Here is a 17,457-nt window from a genome sequence, read left to right as displayed (position 1 = left end):
TAAAGCACAAAAAAAAAAAAAAAAAATATATATATATATATATGTATATATATATAATTTAGCCAGGTGTGGTGGTGCATGTCTGTAGTCCCAGCTACTTGAAAGGCTAAGGTGGGAGGATCAGCTGAGTCCAGGAGACAGAGGTTGCAGTGAGCTGAGATCATGCCACTCGACTCCAGCCTGGGTGACAGAGTGATACCCCATCTTAAGAAACAAAACAAAACAAAACAAAAACCAAATGCAGCTTTCTACTTGGCTGTACTCCTCGGGAAAAGGGATATAGGCAACCGCAGGATCATAGGACCCAGCCAGAGTGGCATGTTTCTAGAGCTCTATTTTCACCAGACTTGGCAACAATAGGTTGCCACATGGTTCAACAGCCAGTCCATAAAATCCACAAATACAAGTCTCAACAGCAGCAATGCACTGAATTGCACACTGAATTCTGCATTTGAATCTGTCCACCAAGTAATAAAATGCCCGCATCAGATGTCAACCAAAGTATAGGCTGGCAAGGGATTCAGCCTAGAAGAGTTAAAGGTAGCTAGTATCCATGAGAAAATTACATGGATCACTACAGCATTGCATAAGTCTACAAAGTCCCCACAGGCCCACACAGCAGGGCTGAAAAAGCACAGCTCCCAGCAACCAAAGGGAGAGGTGCCCAAGAGGAGAAGCAGTTCTGCTGAGGAACCGACAAGGAGGAAAAAGCCAGGGTCATTATAGAGAAAGAAAACTTTAAGGCATTTACCAGTGCTCGTGACCCAAACCAGTGCATGGCTCCAAGTATCCAAATGAAAAAAAGCCCGGGAAACCAACAACAGAAAGTGGAAAGAAGGGGAAAAAATTGTTATGGCACTTCACCAAATATTTTTCTTTTTTTTGTTTTGTTTTGTTTTTCTGAGACGGAATCTCATTCTGTCACTCAGACTGGAGTGCAGTGGCACAATTTCGGGTACTGCAACCTCCGCATCCTGGGTTCAAGTGATTCTCCTGCCTCAGCCTCCCAAGTAGCTGGGATTACAGGCACCTGCCACTATACCCAGCTAATTTTGTGCGGTTTTATTAGAGACAGGGTTTCACAATAGAGACCAGCCCAGGCTGGTCTTGAACTCCTGACCTCAGGTGATCTGCCTGCCTCAGCCTATCAGAGTGCTGGGATGACTTGCATGAGTTCACCAAAAATTTCTAAATAAGCACATGAAAAGATGCTGATCATTGTGATTAGGGAAAGGCAAACTGAAACAGTAAGCTTCAACTATACACCTACTAAAATGGCTAAAATGAAGAAAGGCAATACCAAATATTGGCAAGGATATGAAGCAACTAAAATTCTCATACGCTGCTGCCAGGAAAGTGAAATGACACAACCACTTTGGAAAACAATTTGGCAGTTTCTTAAAAAGTGAAACATATACTTACCATATGACCCAGCAGTTTCACTCCTAGGTGGAACAAAGCATATGTCCACACGAAGATGTATGCACAAATGTTCACAGCAGCTCTATATGTAAAAGCCAAACCCTAGAAGAAACCCAGGTGTTCATTAGCAGGTGAATGGATAAACAAATTGTGGTATTGTAGATCCATATAATGGAATACTACTTGAGAATGAAAAGGAACTATTGAAATATGCTACAACTTGGAACAATCTCAAAATAGTTATGCTAAGTGAAAGAAGCCAAACATTTTAAAAAGAGGATATACTGCGTGATTCTATTTATATGAAATTTGAGAAAATGCCAACGAATCTATAGTGACAGCAGAGCAATGGTAACCTAGAGGTAGAGGTTGAATGAGGAGGAGAAGGAGCGAGGAATTACAAAGTAGCACAAAGAAACTTTTGGGAGTGATAGAAATGTTCATTCTCTTGAGGATGGTCATGGTTTCATGGATATATACATGTATCAAAAATCATCAAACTGTATGCTTTAAATATGTAGTTTATTGTATATTGTAAAATATATACAATATGTAATGTAATATAAAAATATACAATATATACAGTATATAATGTTGAGAACTTTAATGAAAAATAAAAAGAGGCTGGGTGTGGTAGCACCTGCCTGTAGTCCCAATCACTCTGGAGGCTGAGGCAGGAGGAACGCACGAGCCCAGAAGTTGGAGGCTGTAGTGAGCTATGATCGTGTTTATGAATAGCTACTGCACTCCAGCCTCAGGAACATAGTAAGACCCCCATCTTTAAAGAAAGAGAGAGAGAGAGGGAAAGGGAGACAGAGAGAGGGAGAGAAGGAGGAGGGAGGGAGAGAGAGACAGGGAGAGAGAAGGAGGGAGGGAGGGAAGGGAAGGGAAAGGGAGAAAGAAGAGGGAGGGAGGGAAGGTAGGAACAAAGGAGAAAGAAAGGAAGGAGAGAAAGAAAAAGGAAAGAAAAAAGATAAAAAAGGAAGGAAGGAAGGAGAGAAAAAGAAAGGAAAGGAAAGAGAAAAGAAAGAGAAAGGAAAGAGAAGAGAAAGAAAAAGACAAAGGAAAGAAAGAAAAGAAGAAAGAAAAAGAGGAAGGAAGGAAAGGAAGGAAGGAAGGAAAGGGAAGGGAGGCAGGCTGTGGCAACTGGGATATAGAATAAAGTGACAGCAGGATTAGGGTGAAATTAGTCCAGGTGGATCACTCGACTTTTGTTAAGACCTTTGAGACAGGCCGGGGCACAGTGGCTCACATCTGTAATCCCAGCATTTTGGGAGGCTGATGTGGGAGGATCACCTGATGTCAGGAGTTTGAGACCAGCCTGGCCAACATGGTGAAACCCCATCTCTGCTGAAAATACAAAAATTAGCCAGGCATGGTGGTAGGCGCCTGTAGTCCCAGCTACTAGGGAGGCTGAGGCAGGAGAATCGCTTGAACTTGGGAGGTGGAGGTTGCAGTGAGCCAAGATCACACCATTGCACTCCAGCCTGGGCAACAGATCCAGACTCTGTCTCACAAAAACAAACAAACAACAACAACAAAAGAAAGACCTTTGAGACAAAACGTCTGATTTTGTTTGGATTAGTTAGGATTCTTCAGGCAAGAAACAAAAATCACCTCTGGCTCAAGTAAGTTACAAAAAAAAGATGCTGGGATATCTCTCTTAGACTCTAAGGAAGAGGTTTAAACAAGTCTCCAGAAAAGTAAGCTCCAGGACAGCTCCAGAGGTCTCAGAGGCAGGGGCTTCGCTACCATCACCATGACTCAACCCTGTAGCAACTCCTGCTTTGTGCCTGTCACTGTAAGATTCCAAATTCTGCAAGAGAAAATCTGATTGACCCAGACTGGTCTGTTCCCCGCCCTGCATCAATAAGGTTTGCCTGGGGACAAGATCATGTAGTAATGATATGACTTCTGGGTGTCCCACCCTGCGTTTTGGAGGCATTCCCAGGGAGAAGGGGTGATTTCTGTGATCTGGGCAGTCACCCAGGAAGTTCCTGCTACACACATACTCTACTAACAAAAAATACCCTCTCACTTCTGAATTCCTTGTAGAGGCTAGCATAACTGTGAACAAATAATAAACCTTCAATATCCAACTGATTTAAAAAAGAAAAGATGATTCTGGCAGAAGTATATCAAGTCAATTGAAGTCAGAGGGGATTGCAAGCCTGGGGCTTCAGCTAAGAGATGCTGCTTTCATCCACATGAAGGTATATGGCTCCAGGAATGGAGAGTCACAGAAACCGTGCAGAGCAGGGGGTGGCTGATGCTATAACTAATGGGATGTAGGTCTTGAACAAAAGAAAAAAATCATAAATCACCTTTTTAGTGAGCCCTGGGAAAGGGAACAATTGACAACTATTAAAGGACAGGAAGCTGTGTTCTTTGCACGGGGACCACAGTGAACTGACTTTAATGCCAAAATTCTGGGGATGTTAGTGGCTGTGCCCTTGAGATAACCGGATGCAGTCGAGTAGAGCCCTGGGAGAGCTGTCAGGGCTGAGGACAGAGTCTTAGGCTTTGTCCCTTCCAGACTATAAAGCCACAAGAATAAATGCGCTCCTTGAGGAAAAAAGGAAAGAAAGCAGCAGCCCACCAGCAAGATCGGAGTCAGACCAGAGCTGGAAAGTAAGAGGAGAAAAACTCAGAGAAGTAACCTTGTAGTGTTTATTGAGCACTTACTGCATCCTGAGTTTTTTTTGTTGTTTTTGAGATGGAGTTTCACTCTCGTCGCCCAGGCTGGAGTGCAATGGCACCGTCTTGGCTCACTGCAACCTCTGCCTCCCGAGTTCAAGCGATTCTCCTGCCTCAGCCTCCCTAGTAGCTGGGACTACGGGCACACACCACCATGCCTGGCTAATTTTTGTACTTTTAGATGAGACGGGGTTTCACCATATTGGCCAGGCTGGTCTCGAACTCCTGACCTCAGGTGATCCACCTGCCTCAGCCCCCCAAAGGGCTTGGATTACAGGCGTGATCCACCGCGCCTGGCCTGCATCCTAAGTTCCTAGTGAGATCTTTTTGGTTGCAGGTAAGAGAAATCCTCTAGAAGCAGCTGAAGCACAAAAGGTGAGATTTGTTCTAAGGATCACTGAGTGTTTCCCAGAACTCCTTGACAGGAGGAGCAGCCTGACCCAGGAAGGGAATGAATCTAGAAAATAAATAGCTTCCACATACTCAAGGAGAACTTTCAATCTCTTGTTTTTGCTCCTTTGTATGAATTTCCATTTCTCCTCTCTCTCTCTCTCTCCCTCCCCCGACCCCATCTCCCTCTCCTCCATCTTCTCTCCCCAAAATTGGCCCTCTCAGTTGCCTTATCCATAGGGACCAGTGCTTCCAAATTTTAAATTTTTTCCTTTAGAAGACCATCCAGACTGAGATTGAAGCTCTGTGTCCCAATTCCAGATTCCAGAGAGAATCTAATAGACCTTGGTGTCTACTCTGGACAGATGAGCTGTGGCCAGTGGGACAGAACGACCTAGCAGACACATAACTCTGAGGTGCCCATTTCTATGGGTTGGGGACAGTTCCCAGAGGGGCCTGGTGGACAGTCCAGCAAGGCTTCTGCTACAGTCTTTTTTTTTTTTTTTTTTTTTGTGAGGCAGAGTTTCACTCTTTCACCCAGGCTGGAGTGTAGTGGTGCGACTTCGGCTCACTGGAATCTCCACCTCCCAGGGTCCAGCGATTCTCCTACCTCAGCCTCCTGAGTAGCTGGGATTGTAGGCACCTGCTTTCGAACTCCTGACCTCAGGTGATCCACCCTCCTCAGCCTCCCAAAGTGCTAGGATTACAGGCGTGAGCCACTGCGTCCGGTCAGCTACAGTCATTTACATCAGCTCATTTTCTGCGTACAGAGAAGGCAACTCAGGCCCAGGGAGTTAAATGACACATTCCGGCTCACACAGTGAGTGAGCGGCAGAGCCAGTGCACAGCCCAGGGACTGTCCCACTCCAAAGCCCCTGATTATTACTCCAGCACAATAAGGCAGCTTTCCCTCTGCCAGTTTGTAATTTGGAAAGTTGTTCTTTTTCCAGGACAAGTAACTCAGAATAATATTAGACGTGATTGTAGAGAGATGGCTGGTTTAGTGGAGAGAGGAGTTATAATGCCTAAACTAGGAATAATCCCTAGTGATAAAAAGAATGAATAACAGACACTAACAATTACACAGCACTGCTGGGTGTCACGAATTTGCTCAGTGAGTACTCAAACAGCCACCCCATGGAGGTAAGTATTACTGTTTTCTGGTTTTACAGATGAGCAAACTGAGGCACAAGGAGGTTAAATAATTTGTGTCAGCTCAAACAGCTGGTAAGATGCAGAGCCAGGGTCTGGGGTCTGGCTCAAGAGAATAAACCCCTATCCCTGTCACTGTCCTGCTGCCAGGCATCTGGGGCCTAATTGCAGGGCTGGTTGAAGGACCTGTTGTGGTTCTTGCTGGCCACCCACTCTCTGATCATCGCTGGCCTAATGAATGGGTACTTTCTCAACTCTCACTCCAGGTACTGGTACAAGAGGAGCGCCCACATTCTCTGTCCAGTCCCGTGCGCCAGGAGGTCTTTGTCACCATCGCTGATCTCAGGTGATGCCCACATGCCCCTTACACAAGCATCTTGGTTCCACTCAGGGCCAATGCCAGGTCCAACTGACATGACCCTTTTTTTTTTTTAATGAGTCTCTCTGTCCCCCAGGCTGGAGTGCAGTGGCACGATCTTGAGTCACTGCAACCTCTGCCCCCTGGGTTCAAGCAGTTCTCCTGCCTCACTCAGCCTCCCGAGTAGCTGAGATTACAGGCATGTACTACCATGCCTGGCTAATTTTTGTATTTTTAGCAGAGACGGGGTTTCGCCATGTTGGCCAGGCTTGTCTCAAATTCCTGACCTCAAGTGATCCACCTGCCTCGGCCTCCAAAAGTGCTGGGATTATAGGCATGAGCCACTGCGCCTGGCCATGATCCATATTTTTAACTTTTGAAAACTGTTCATATAGAAAAGAGGAAGCCAAATCCATGTTTTTGAGTAAGCACTTTGATTTCATATATGCTACTATCCATATCTGAAAGACTTTATTGGAATCTCTTTGGAGTTCAGTTTTGTCCAAAGTATATTTGGCAGGAAGTTACTCCCATATATGTCTCATGACATTAGAGTTCTGACTTCTAAGAAACTTGGAAGTGCTGCCTGTTGTTTACCTCTCAGAGAGTTATACTGTAGTGATTCAGCTGATCAAAGGCCCTGAGAAGTCTTGTGGTTAAAAAGTTCTTTAACTAGATTCAACCCATGATTCCCCAAATGAACATTCAGCAGAATGTGCTTTGGAAAATTGGGGCTTACCATGTTAGACTATAGCAAGCTTCCCTCTGTGGCTGAACTGAAGGGAAGCCTGGAAGGATATTACTCCAGTAACTTCTTGGGGGAAAACTCTTCCTCTAACCTTTTGTGAGATTTAGCTGAACAGACTGACAAGCTATGCCATTTATCTCTCCCATCAGAACAGTATACCAGTCTGTCTACCCTTTCCTTTTTAGTTGATCTCTGCTTATCAATATCAAATCAAACCATCTTCCCAGCTTGCTGTTCCTAAACTGTCTTTTCTTAGTTACCAAGATGTCCATTTGCTGTTTGGCTCTGAAGATCGAGCTGAGTTGTTCAGTCTTGTCATCAAGAGTATAATCACTCTGCCCTCTGTAAGGACTCTTACCCAGATACAGGAAATCATGCCCAATGGGACCTGCAACACAGAGGTACTCATGCTTTGCTTTAGCAACTTTCCATCCATAGGGTCAGCTGATCTTGGCCTTTGGAGAGAGCATTTGATATTTTGAAACTGGCCAAAAACCATAAGCTAAATCTGGCAAATAAAATAGGTGGTTAAATTAGAAGATAGCTTCTTTCAACCCTTTATTTTGTCTTCTTTCCTTTTCCCTTTATTCTTTCCCTCCTTCTGGCTTTAAAATAAGGTGGGAGCACTCGCTTGTATGCTTAACATTTATTTAAGCATACAATTTGCCATATATCATCATATGCCAAAAATGATGATAGGCAGTAGGAATACAGCAGTCCAGTCCCACTCACGGAGCTTACATTCTAGTGCAGAGAGACAAACTGTTGATACTTAAATATAAGATGCCAGCTGATAATAGGTGTTATGAAAATGTAAAGCAGGGAAAGAGCAGGATAAAGAGCCCTGTGGCTGGGAGGCACATGGGTGGTCAGGCAAGCCTTCATAATGGGGTGATAATTGAAGGAAGAGAGGTGTGGGTATGTCTGGAGAGAAGGCTTTCAAGCAGAGGGAAGGGTACATGCAGGCCTTGATCTCTTCTTCAGTGGCAAATAAACTGGTTGGTCAAGCAGTTACCCAAGAGAACTTTATTCCTCTCTGTTTGAAGATATCAGAAAGAGTCACAAGCCAACTTTAAAGAATCTTGATGACCCCTAAGCCATTAAGACTCAGTCAGCTGTGATCCCTCTAATGCCAAGGCGTCCATTTGAAATGAACATGTATTCCTTTTTACCTCATGCCACAAACAATCTACTAGTGCCTTTACACGGGTTCTGCAACTTTGAGTAAAGGCTTAGGGTCACATGAAGAGCCTCCAAACTGTCCCATGCTAGGGGAACTTCACGTGGGGCGGGGAGCATTGCTGATCCTGTGCCTTTTCAGTGTCTTTACAGGCAGACATTTCAGGCGTTCTCTGAGATGCTCCAGAGTTTGGTGGTAAAAGACCCATATTTGGAAAATCTTGACACCATTATTAAGGTAAACAAGATAACAAGGGAGAATGGGAAATGATTCCTATTAACTGGTGAAAATGGGAGATGAAAATGTGGAAGGATTCAGTGGTAAGAGGCAATGCAGTAAAGAATATCAGCTATCAACTTTGAGTCAGAGACTTGGGTTCAAATGCTGACTCTGCCATTCATTGGTTACAAGTCCTCCCTCTAGAAATTCTGCAAGGAATTTGCTCTCTCAGAGTTGCATTTCTTCACATTTACATGGAGATAATAATTACTGTGAATATTGAATAAATGACCTTCAATAAATTGTTTGTTTATTTTCAGAGACAGGGTCTTGCTCTATTGCCCAGGCTGGGGTGCAGTGGCACCATTATAGCTCCCTGTCACCTCGAATTCTTGGCCTCAAGTTATCCTCCCACCTCAGCCTCCCAAAATGCTGGGATTATAGGCATGAGCTACTGCACCCAGCCACAATAAATTGTTTAAATGGTTGCTATAATTATTCTTTAAATTATTATTCCTGGGGGTGGGGCACAGTGTTTCACACCTGTAATCCCAGCACTTTGGGAGGCCAAGGTGGGTGGATCACTTGAGGCCAGGAGTTCGAGACCAGCCTCGCCAACATGGTGAAACCCTGACTCTACTAAAAAAAAAAAAAAAAAAAGCCAGGCGTGGTGGTGCACACCTGTAATCCCAGCTACTCAGGAGGCTGAGGCACAAGAATCACTTGGACCCAGGAGGCAGAGGTTGCAGTGAGCAGAGATCATAGCACTGCACTCCAGCCTGGGTGACAGAGAGAGACTCTGTCTCAAAAAAAAAAAAAAAAAAATGTATTATTCCTTACTAGCATAGAAGGGTTTTATTCGGTGATGAGGGAAGGGTCAGTCTCAAGAGTTAGTAAGGCCAGGCATGGTGGCTCATGCCTGTAATCCCAGCACTTTGGGAGGCCAAGGCAGGCAAATCAATCATTTGAGGTCAGGAGTTTGAGACCAGCCTGGCTAACATGGTAAAAACCTTCCCTACTAAAAATGCAAAATTAACCAGGCTTGGTGGTGCATGCCTGTAGTCCCAGCTACTCGGGAGGCTGAGGCAGGAGAATTGCTTGAACCCAGGGGGCGGAGGTTGCAGTGAACCAAGATTGTGCCACTGTACTCCAGCCTAGGTGGTAGAACGAGACTTCTTCTCAAAAACAAAACAAAAAAAGAGTTAGTAAATAAGTAGCTTCCTACCAGATGGTACTCAAAGGTTGTAATGACCAACTGCTCTGACCTGCACCTGTTCCTGTATATGCTGTTCCATTACTAGAGATTGATTCATTGGCATTCATTGACTGCGTTCAGGTTTATCTTGCTCTCCTACCCTTTTTTTATTATTGTTATTTTTATTTTTCTTACCCTTTTTTAAGATACAAATATCCCAGAAAGGGATAACCCTTTAAGCTATTATTAATCATTTGCACCCAAATGATGCATTTATTGTTGTCCTAACTGACAAGCAAGGCACAAAGACCTAGGCAGTTGAGTAGTTTGGCTGCTACAGGAGCTTATTTTCTGGCTTGTTTTCTTAAGTGCTTTGATGGGCATTTGTTCTTGTCCTAACTGACCCTTAATACTATTTCTCATTCCTCTTCTATTTGTACGTTAGCATTCCAGCCAGATTGGGTTTCTCCTCTCTGTCCAATTGTACTTTGTACTTTCCTGCTTTGGCAGCTTAATTCAAGCCTTTCTTTTTTTCTTTTTTTGAGACAGGATCTTGCTCTGTCACTTAGGCTGGATTACAGTGGTGCGATTTCAGTTTACTGCAGTCTCCAGCTCCCGGACTCAAGCAGTCATCCCACCTCAGCCTCCCAAGCAGCTGGGACTACAGGCGCACGCCACCATGCCCAGCTAGTTTTTGTATTTTTTGTAGAGATGGGGTTTCACCATGTTGCCCAGGCTGGTCTCCGACTCCTGGGCTCCGTCTGTATAATCCCTCCCACAGTGCTGGGATTACAGGCATGAGCAACCACACCTGGCTGTCCTCAGAGTTAAACTTTAATATCAGTAGCATGTTGTTAACTTTATTTCTTTCCAAAGCAGATTTGAAAGGGCTAAAAACATTCAGAAGTACAGAATAATTAATTGAAGAATTGGGCTGAAGAGAAAAATAAGTCTAGAAAATAAGCTCTAGCCAGGCATAGTGGCTCACACCTGTAATCCCAGCACTTTGTGGGGCCAAGACGGGTGGGTTACCTGAGGTCAGGAATTCAAGATCAGCCTGGCCAACATGGTGAAACCCCATCTCTACAAAAATACAGAAATTAGCCAGGCGTGGTGGCGGGTGCCTGTAGTCCCAGCTACTCGAGAGGCTGAGGCAAGAGAATCACTTGAATTCAGGAGGCAGAGGTTGCAGTGAGTCAAGATCATGCTATTGCACTCCAGCCTGGGCAACAGAGCGAGACTCCATCTCAAAAAGAAAAGAAAAAAAAAAAAAAAGAAGCTCCTAAGCTCCTATATAACAACCAAACCACCCACCACCCATGTCTTTGTGGCTCACTTGGCATAGCACCCAAGCTGTAGTAGCATTTAGCAAAGTATTTTCAGATCAGTAGCAACATGGAACTTGTCTTTCTACATTTCTTTCTAAACACAATAAAGATGGTATCCCAAATCTTCCTGATAAGCCATTTAGCCTCCCTTTATTTCTCACAGCACTTGGACCCCTGGTTACAGTCAGTCAAAGACCATGAGCGGGAACGGGCCACGGCCGGTATGACTCAGGTTCTGAAGTGCTTATCCAGACATCTCAGCTTGAAGGTGAGCAGCCCTTCAGTTGCAGAGGAGGAAAGATCCAAAGCCATTCCCTCTCTGCCTATTTCCCCTCCTCTCTGTGACTCCCCAGGCTGGTTCTGTGTCCCTTTCGTGCTCATGTACTATCATAGCACTTAGCATTGTCTTCATATCTGCTCTTCTCCTGAGCAGCTTGGGGCCAGTTGCTGTGTTGATTAATCTTTGCATCCCCATTGCTTAGCACAACAGCTGGAACATAATGATATAGTAACTATAACCTGAAAATACCTGAGGCCCACGGTGGCCTAGTGTCTGTATAGTATTATATTTGAGTACAGCAGGCAAATTTAAATAAATCGACTTCAGTATCTCCCAGCAACTCAGAGAATGGTACTATGGCACCTCTTTTCAGATCCTCACATTTCTCTTTCTGTCTCTCACTTCTCAGTTCTGAATCATCTCCCCTATGGCATCTCATTATTATTATGATCGTTATTCAAGGCAGGGTCTTGATCCATCACTCAGGCTGGAGTGCAATGGGGCCATCGTAGCTCACGGCAGCCTTGAACTTCTGGCCTCAAGCAATCTTCCTGCCTCAGCCTTCCAAGTAGCTGGGACTACAGTCACACGCCACCATGCCTGGCTAATTTTTAAAATTTTCTGTGGGCTGGGCACGGTGGCTCAAGCGTGTAATCCCAGCACTTTGGGAGGCCAAGGCAGGTGGATCATGAGGTCAGGTGATTGAGATTATCCTGGCTAACACGGTGAAACCCCGTCTCTACTAAAAAAAATAAAAAGAAAATAAAAAATTAGCTGAGCATGGTGGCAGGCACCTGTAGTCCCAGCTACTTGGGAGGCTGAGGCAGGAGAATGGTGTGAGCCCGGGAGGCAGAACTTGTGGTGAGCTGAGATTGTGCCACTGCACTCCAGTCTGGGTGACAGAGCAAGACTCTGTCTCAAAAAAAAAAATTTTTTTTTTTTTTTTTTAGAGACAGGGTCTCACTTTGTTGCCCAGGCTGGTCTTGAATTCCTGGCTTCAAGTAATCCTCCTGCCTCAGCCTCCCAAAGCACTGGGATTACAGGCATGAGCCACTGCACCCAGCCTTATCTCTTTTTTAAAAATCTTCTCCTTGAATTGCTTGAACCTGGGCGACAGAGGTTGCAGTGAGCCAAGATCATGCCACTGCACTCCAGCCTGGGCAACAAAGAGCGAAACTCCATCTCAAAAAAAGAAAACAAACAAAAAGAAAGTCTTTATTTTTCACTCACTCACTCACTTCTTGGTTGAGAATCCTCTCCGTAACTCCTAACAAGAATTCCTCAAAACTTAGTTCCTCCTTCCTGGGTCTACTCCTTCTTCTACCTGATAATCTCTTTGCCCTTCCCTAAGCAGGTTTTCTAGCCATTGGAGTGTCTCCTGTCCCCATCGATCATTTCTCCAACCTGCATAATAAGGCCTGGGAATTGGGAGAGAGGTTGGTAGGGTAGGAATGCTAGGTCCTTATACCAAAATTTTCCTTAGATAATTTGTGCTTTGCTTTTCTTTTCTTTCTTTTTTCCTTTTTTTTTTTCCCTCTCCAAAGCACAAGAGGGAAGATACTTTTTTGTTCCTGATACAGATGTTCTAACAGTCATGTTTAAAAGGACTGCATTCCAGTCAGTCCTTTATTTCTCACATTGAAACGATATCCAAACGTATTAAAGTAAGTGCAGCCCCTCCAACTATGCTACTTCCTTTTTTCTCTTTAGTCAATAAAAGCAAGTAACTTCTGGCCATCACTGACTACGCTATTATTCTATACCAACAGTGCATTGTTCTTCCTTCCACAACCCTCGACCTCTAATTTTGGTGACAGATTAAAGAAGAGAGTTTCAGATGATTCCCTCCTACACGTTAATCTCTCTCCAGGTCCTGGAGATCTTCCTTATGGTATTTTTTTCCTGGAAAGAGTTGCAAATACGGGGCCGGGAGGAGTAGCTCATGTCTGCAATCCCAGCACTTTAGGAGGCTGAGGCGGGTGGATCACTTGAGCTCAGGAGTTCGAGACCAGCCTGGCCAACACGGTGAATCCCCACGTCTATTAAAAATACAAAAATCAGTCAGGCGTGGTGGCAGGCACCTGTAATCCCAGCTATCCAGGAGGCTGAGGCAGGAAAATCACTTGAAGCTGGGAGACAGAGGCTGCAGGGAGCTGAGATCATACCACTGCACTCCAGCCTGGGCTACAGAGCAAGACTCTATCTCAAAAAAAAAAAAAAAAAAGAAACAGAGAGAGAGAGATGCAAATATGAGAATGGTTAACCTGGGTGCTACTGGGGTCTGTGAACATCCACAAGTTGTCTGCAGAGTGTGCAGTATGTGGTGTGGTGCAGTCTTCTGGATTTTCCTTTTTTTTTTTTTTTTTTGAGGCAGGATCTCATTCTGTCACCCAGGCTGGAGTACAGTGGCGTGATCATGGCTCACTGCAGCCTTGACCTTCCAGGCCCAAGCAATCCTCCTGCCTCAGCCTCCCTAGTAGCTGGGACTACAGGCACACACCACCACGCCTGGCTAATTTTTATATACTTTTTTGTAGAGATGGAGTTTCACCATGTTGCCCTGACCAGTCTCAAACTCTCAGGCTCAAGTGATCCTCTTCCCTTGGCTTCCCAAAGTGCTGGGATTGCAGACATGAGCCACCGTGCCCGTCCTCTTCTGAATTTTTCTGAGGAAGGTCCATAGTTTTTTTAAAACCAATTTTATTGAGGTATAATTTGTATACAATGAATTTATCCAGTTTAAGTGTACAGTTCAATGAGTTTTGACAGATATATATTATCTGGGTCTCTAACTTTTCTCATATTCTCAAAGAAACCTGAAGAATAAAGAATGAAAAAAGGAAATATTAAAGAAGCATTTAGTAATCAAACTAGGAGCATAATTCTTCAGTGGCCTTTTTTGTCTTGATAAAGTTTGGGGGTTCTTAATACTATGATTATAAAACTTATTAACTGTTTGTCATTCAGTGACAGGTGCAGGCCACCACGCCTGGCTAATTTTTGTAGTTTTAGTAGAGACAGAGTCTCACCGTGTTGGCCAGGCTGGTCTCAAATCCCTGGCCTCAAGTGATCTGCCTGCCTCGGCCTCCCACAGTGCTGGGATTACAGGCAGAGCCACTACGCCTGACACCTTCCAAGTCCTGTTTTGTGCATGAGTGTGTTGGGGTGGGGGCTTCCACCCCCAATTTGTTCTCTGCATATAGCCAGAGTCATCCTCTTCAGACCCATGTCATTCTTGCTTGTTTCTTTGCTTTCTCCCCTGTGTTTTCTTTATTTTTCTTCATTTTCTTTTTTTCCCCCATGTCACTGGTTTGATCCAGTGATTTCCAAACTGATCTTAGAATATGCGGTCGTGTCTGATGTAACTCTGCCTGCCTCTCTACACCTAAGTCCCCTGACTTACCGCACAGCAGCTGCCTTCATGTTCCTTCCCACATAAGGCTCATCTTGCCTCATGGCCTTTGCATTTGCTGCCTTCTCTGCTTGGAGTGACCTTTCCCAGCTCTGCCCAGAGCCAGCCTCTCCTGGTTCCTTAGCACTGTGTTCAGATGTCTCGACCTCAAAAGGGCCTCTGCTCACCACAGACAGACCTACGCTTGCTCTCTGCCTCATCTCTCTCTCCTTCCTAGGGCTGTCTAGAATCAGAGGTTATCTGGCTTGATTCTTCCTTTGTTGCTGTGTTATCTGTTTCCCACTAATAGAGTATAAATTCTACCAGTGATTATGCTCCTCTGTTTTTTTTTCTTTTCTTTTTTTTTTTTTTTGTGAGACAGGGTCTCGCTCTGTCACCCAGGTTGGAGTGCAGTAGTGCGATCATGGCTTACTGCAGCCTCAACCTCCTGGCCTTAAGCAATGCTCCTGCCTTAGCCTCCCTAGTAGCTGGGACTACAGGCATATACCACCATGCCTGGTTAATTTTTTAATTTTTTATACAGATTGGGGTCTCACTATATTGCCCAAGCTGGTCTCAAACTCTTGGGGTCAAACAGTCCTCCCACCTCTGCCTTCCAAAATGCTGGGATTACAGACATGAGCCACTGTACCTTGCAATTATACTTGTCTTGTTCACCACAGTAGCCCCAGTGCCTGCCTAGCACAGAATCTGCCATGTGGTTGATGCTCAATTCAATATTGATTGAGTAAATGTAAGTCAACCCATGTCCCTTCTCTGCTCAAGACCCTCCGCTGGCCAAAGTCCTCACAACATTCTACAGGTTTCAATACCTTCTGGCCCATTCTTCATCTACTTCCTATTTCTTTCCTTCTCATTTACATCGCTCCAGCCAATCTCACCTACTTATGGTTCCTCAGAAACACCAAACACACCCATCTCAGTCCTTGGCACTTGCCATTCTCTCTGCCCAGAATGCTCTTCTCCTGGGTATCTCCGTGGCTCAGTCTCTCATTTCAGTATTAGTGAGGCCTTCCCTGACCGTCCTAAACAATTCTTATCCCTTTCCCCTGAATTTTTGTTAATCATGACATTTATCATCATTTGATACATAATAACATTTTACATATCTATTTTGTTTACTTTGTGTTTCCCCAACTAGATCATCACCTCCGCAAGCAGGGATATTCTCTTTTGTTCACTGCTTATATCCCCAGTGCCAGTCATAGTTCCTGGCACATAACTGACACCGTATTTATTGGTTGATTGAATGAATGAAGGTTATATCGGTGAATTAAAGATGTTATACAGCTCTATGTGTTGCTGTGTTTACTGTAAATAGGTTGTAAAGGCTGTTCACAATATTTCTGTGTCTTATTTCTGTAGAGCCACGGAAGAAATTTCTTTCCATCTCAACCCTAGGAAAAGCTGTGCTTCCTCTGCGTGGCTAGTTGCTTGTTATCTTTTTTTTTTTTTTTTTTTTGAAACAGAGTCTTGCTCTGTCACCCAGTCTGCAGTGCAGTGGTGCCATCTTGGCTCACTGCAAGCCTCGCCTCCTGGGTTCACGCCATTCTCCTGCCTCAGCCTCCCAAGTAGCTGGGACTATAGGTGCCCACCACCACACCCGGCTAATTTTTTGTATTTTTAGTAGAGACGGGGTTTCACCGTGTTAGCCAGGATGGTCTTGATCTCCTGACCTCGTGATCCACCTGCCTCGGCCTCCCAAAGTGCTGGGATTACAGGCGTGAGCCACCGCACCTGGCCGCTTGTTATCTTAAGGACAGCGTGAATCATGTTCTGTGGACCATTGTGTGTACGTCTACATTCGCCATGAGAGAGTTCAGAGCCTTGCTCCTTGGCCTGCCTCAAGCAAATGATTATGCATTCTGCATGCCAACCAAATTCCTAACTTCATTTATCTTTTCTACCTTAATGTTTTATTTTATTATTTTGAGTTTTAATTTTATATATTTATTTATCTATTGTTTGGAGTCTCATTCTGTCGCCCTGGCTGGAGTGCAGTGGTGCGATCTTGGCTGACTGCCACCTCCACCTACCAGGCTCAAGCAATTCTCCTGCCTCAGCCTCCCGAGTAGCTGGGATTACAGGCATGCGCCACCACGCCCAGATAATTTTTCTGTATTTTTAGTAGATACGGGGTTTCACCATGTTGGCCAAGCAGGTCTTGAACTCCTGGCCTCAAATGATATGTCCGCCTTGGCCTCCCAAAGTGCTGGGGTTATAGGTGTGAGCCACCGCGCCCAGCCAATTTTTTAATTTATCCAGTTTTCTTCAGTATTTATTTCAAGTTATATTTCCTTTTCTGCTATGATTTTTGCCAGCTACGTTACATGGATTTTTTTTCCATAGTCAAGCAGGATATTTAAAAAATGAATTTTATAAATAGAATTAATGCTGTATCTCAACTTTGCATTCAGCTTTTTATTTTTATTTTTTACTTTATGTATGTATGTATGTATGTATGTATGTATTAATTTTGAGGTGGAGTCTCACTCTTGTCACCCAGGCTGGAGTGCAGTGGCGTGATACTGGCTCACTACAACCTGCGCCTCCCAGGTTCAAGCGATTCTCCTGCCTCAGCCTCCTAAATAGCTGGGATTACAGTTGCCTGCCACCACGTCTGGCTGATTTTTGTCCTTTTAGTAGAGATGGGGTTTCGCCATGTTGGCGTGGCAGGCTGGTCTCAAATCCTTGACCTCAGGTGATCCGCCCACCTCAGCCTCCCAAAGTGCTGGGATTACTGGCATGAGCCACCACGCCTGGCCGCGTTCAGCTTTTTTTTTTTTTTTTTTTGAGACGGAGTCTCACTCTGTCGCCCAGGCTGGAGCGCAGTGGCCGGATCTCAGCTCACTGCAAGCTCCACCTCCCGGGTTTACGCCATTCTCCTGCCTCAGCCTCCCGAGTAGCTGGGACTACAGGTGCCCGCCACCTCGCCCGGCTAGTTTTTTGTATTTTTTTTTTTTTAGTAGAGACGGGGTTTCACTGTGTTAGCCAGGATGGTCTCAATCTCCTGACCTCGTGATCCGCCCGTCTCGGCCTCCCAAAGTGCTGGGATTACAGGCTTGAGCCACAGCGC

At 44.8% G+C, this 17,457-nt stretch overlaps 1 protein-coding gene across 1 annotated transcript in view; it reads left to right on the top strand.

Moving 5' to 3' along the window:
• Positions 1-17,457, top strand: part of MROH8 (maestro heat like repeat family member 8) — a 56,190-nt gene that overhangs the window by 17,766 nt on the left and 20,967 nt on the right. The window contains exons 5-8 of the mRNA XM_017859088.1: positions 5,928-6,007; positions 7,024-7,168; positions 8,089-8,184; positions 10,853-10,957. Coding sequence (XP_017714577.1) covers positions 5,928-6,007; positions 7,024-7,168; positions 8,089-8,184; positions 10,853-10,957 — 426 coding nt within the window. The remainder of the gene's footprint in view (positions 1-5,927; positions 6,008-7,023; positions 7,169-8,088; positions 8,185-10,852; positions 10,958-17,457) is intronic.

Source organism: Rhinopithecus bieti, unplaced genomic scaffold (assembly GCF_001698545.2).
Source record: "Rhinopithecus bieti isolate Rb0 unplaced genomic scaffold, ASM169854v2 scaffold_38981, whole genome shotgun sequence".
NCBI classification, from domain to species: domain Eukaryota; kingdom Metazoa; phylum Chordata; class Mammalia; order Primates; family Cercopithecidae; genus Rhinopithecus; species Rhinopithecus bieti.
Note: the sequence above shows the minus strand (reverse complement) of the source record. Positions and strands in the feature narration are given on the sequence as shown.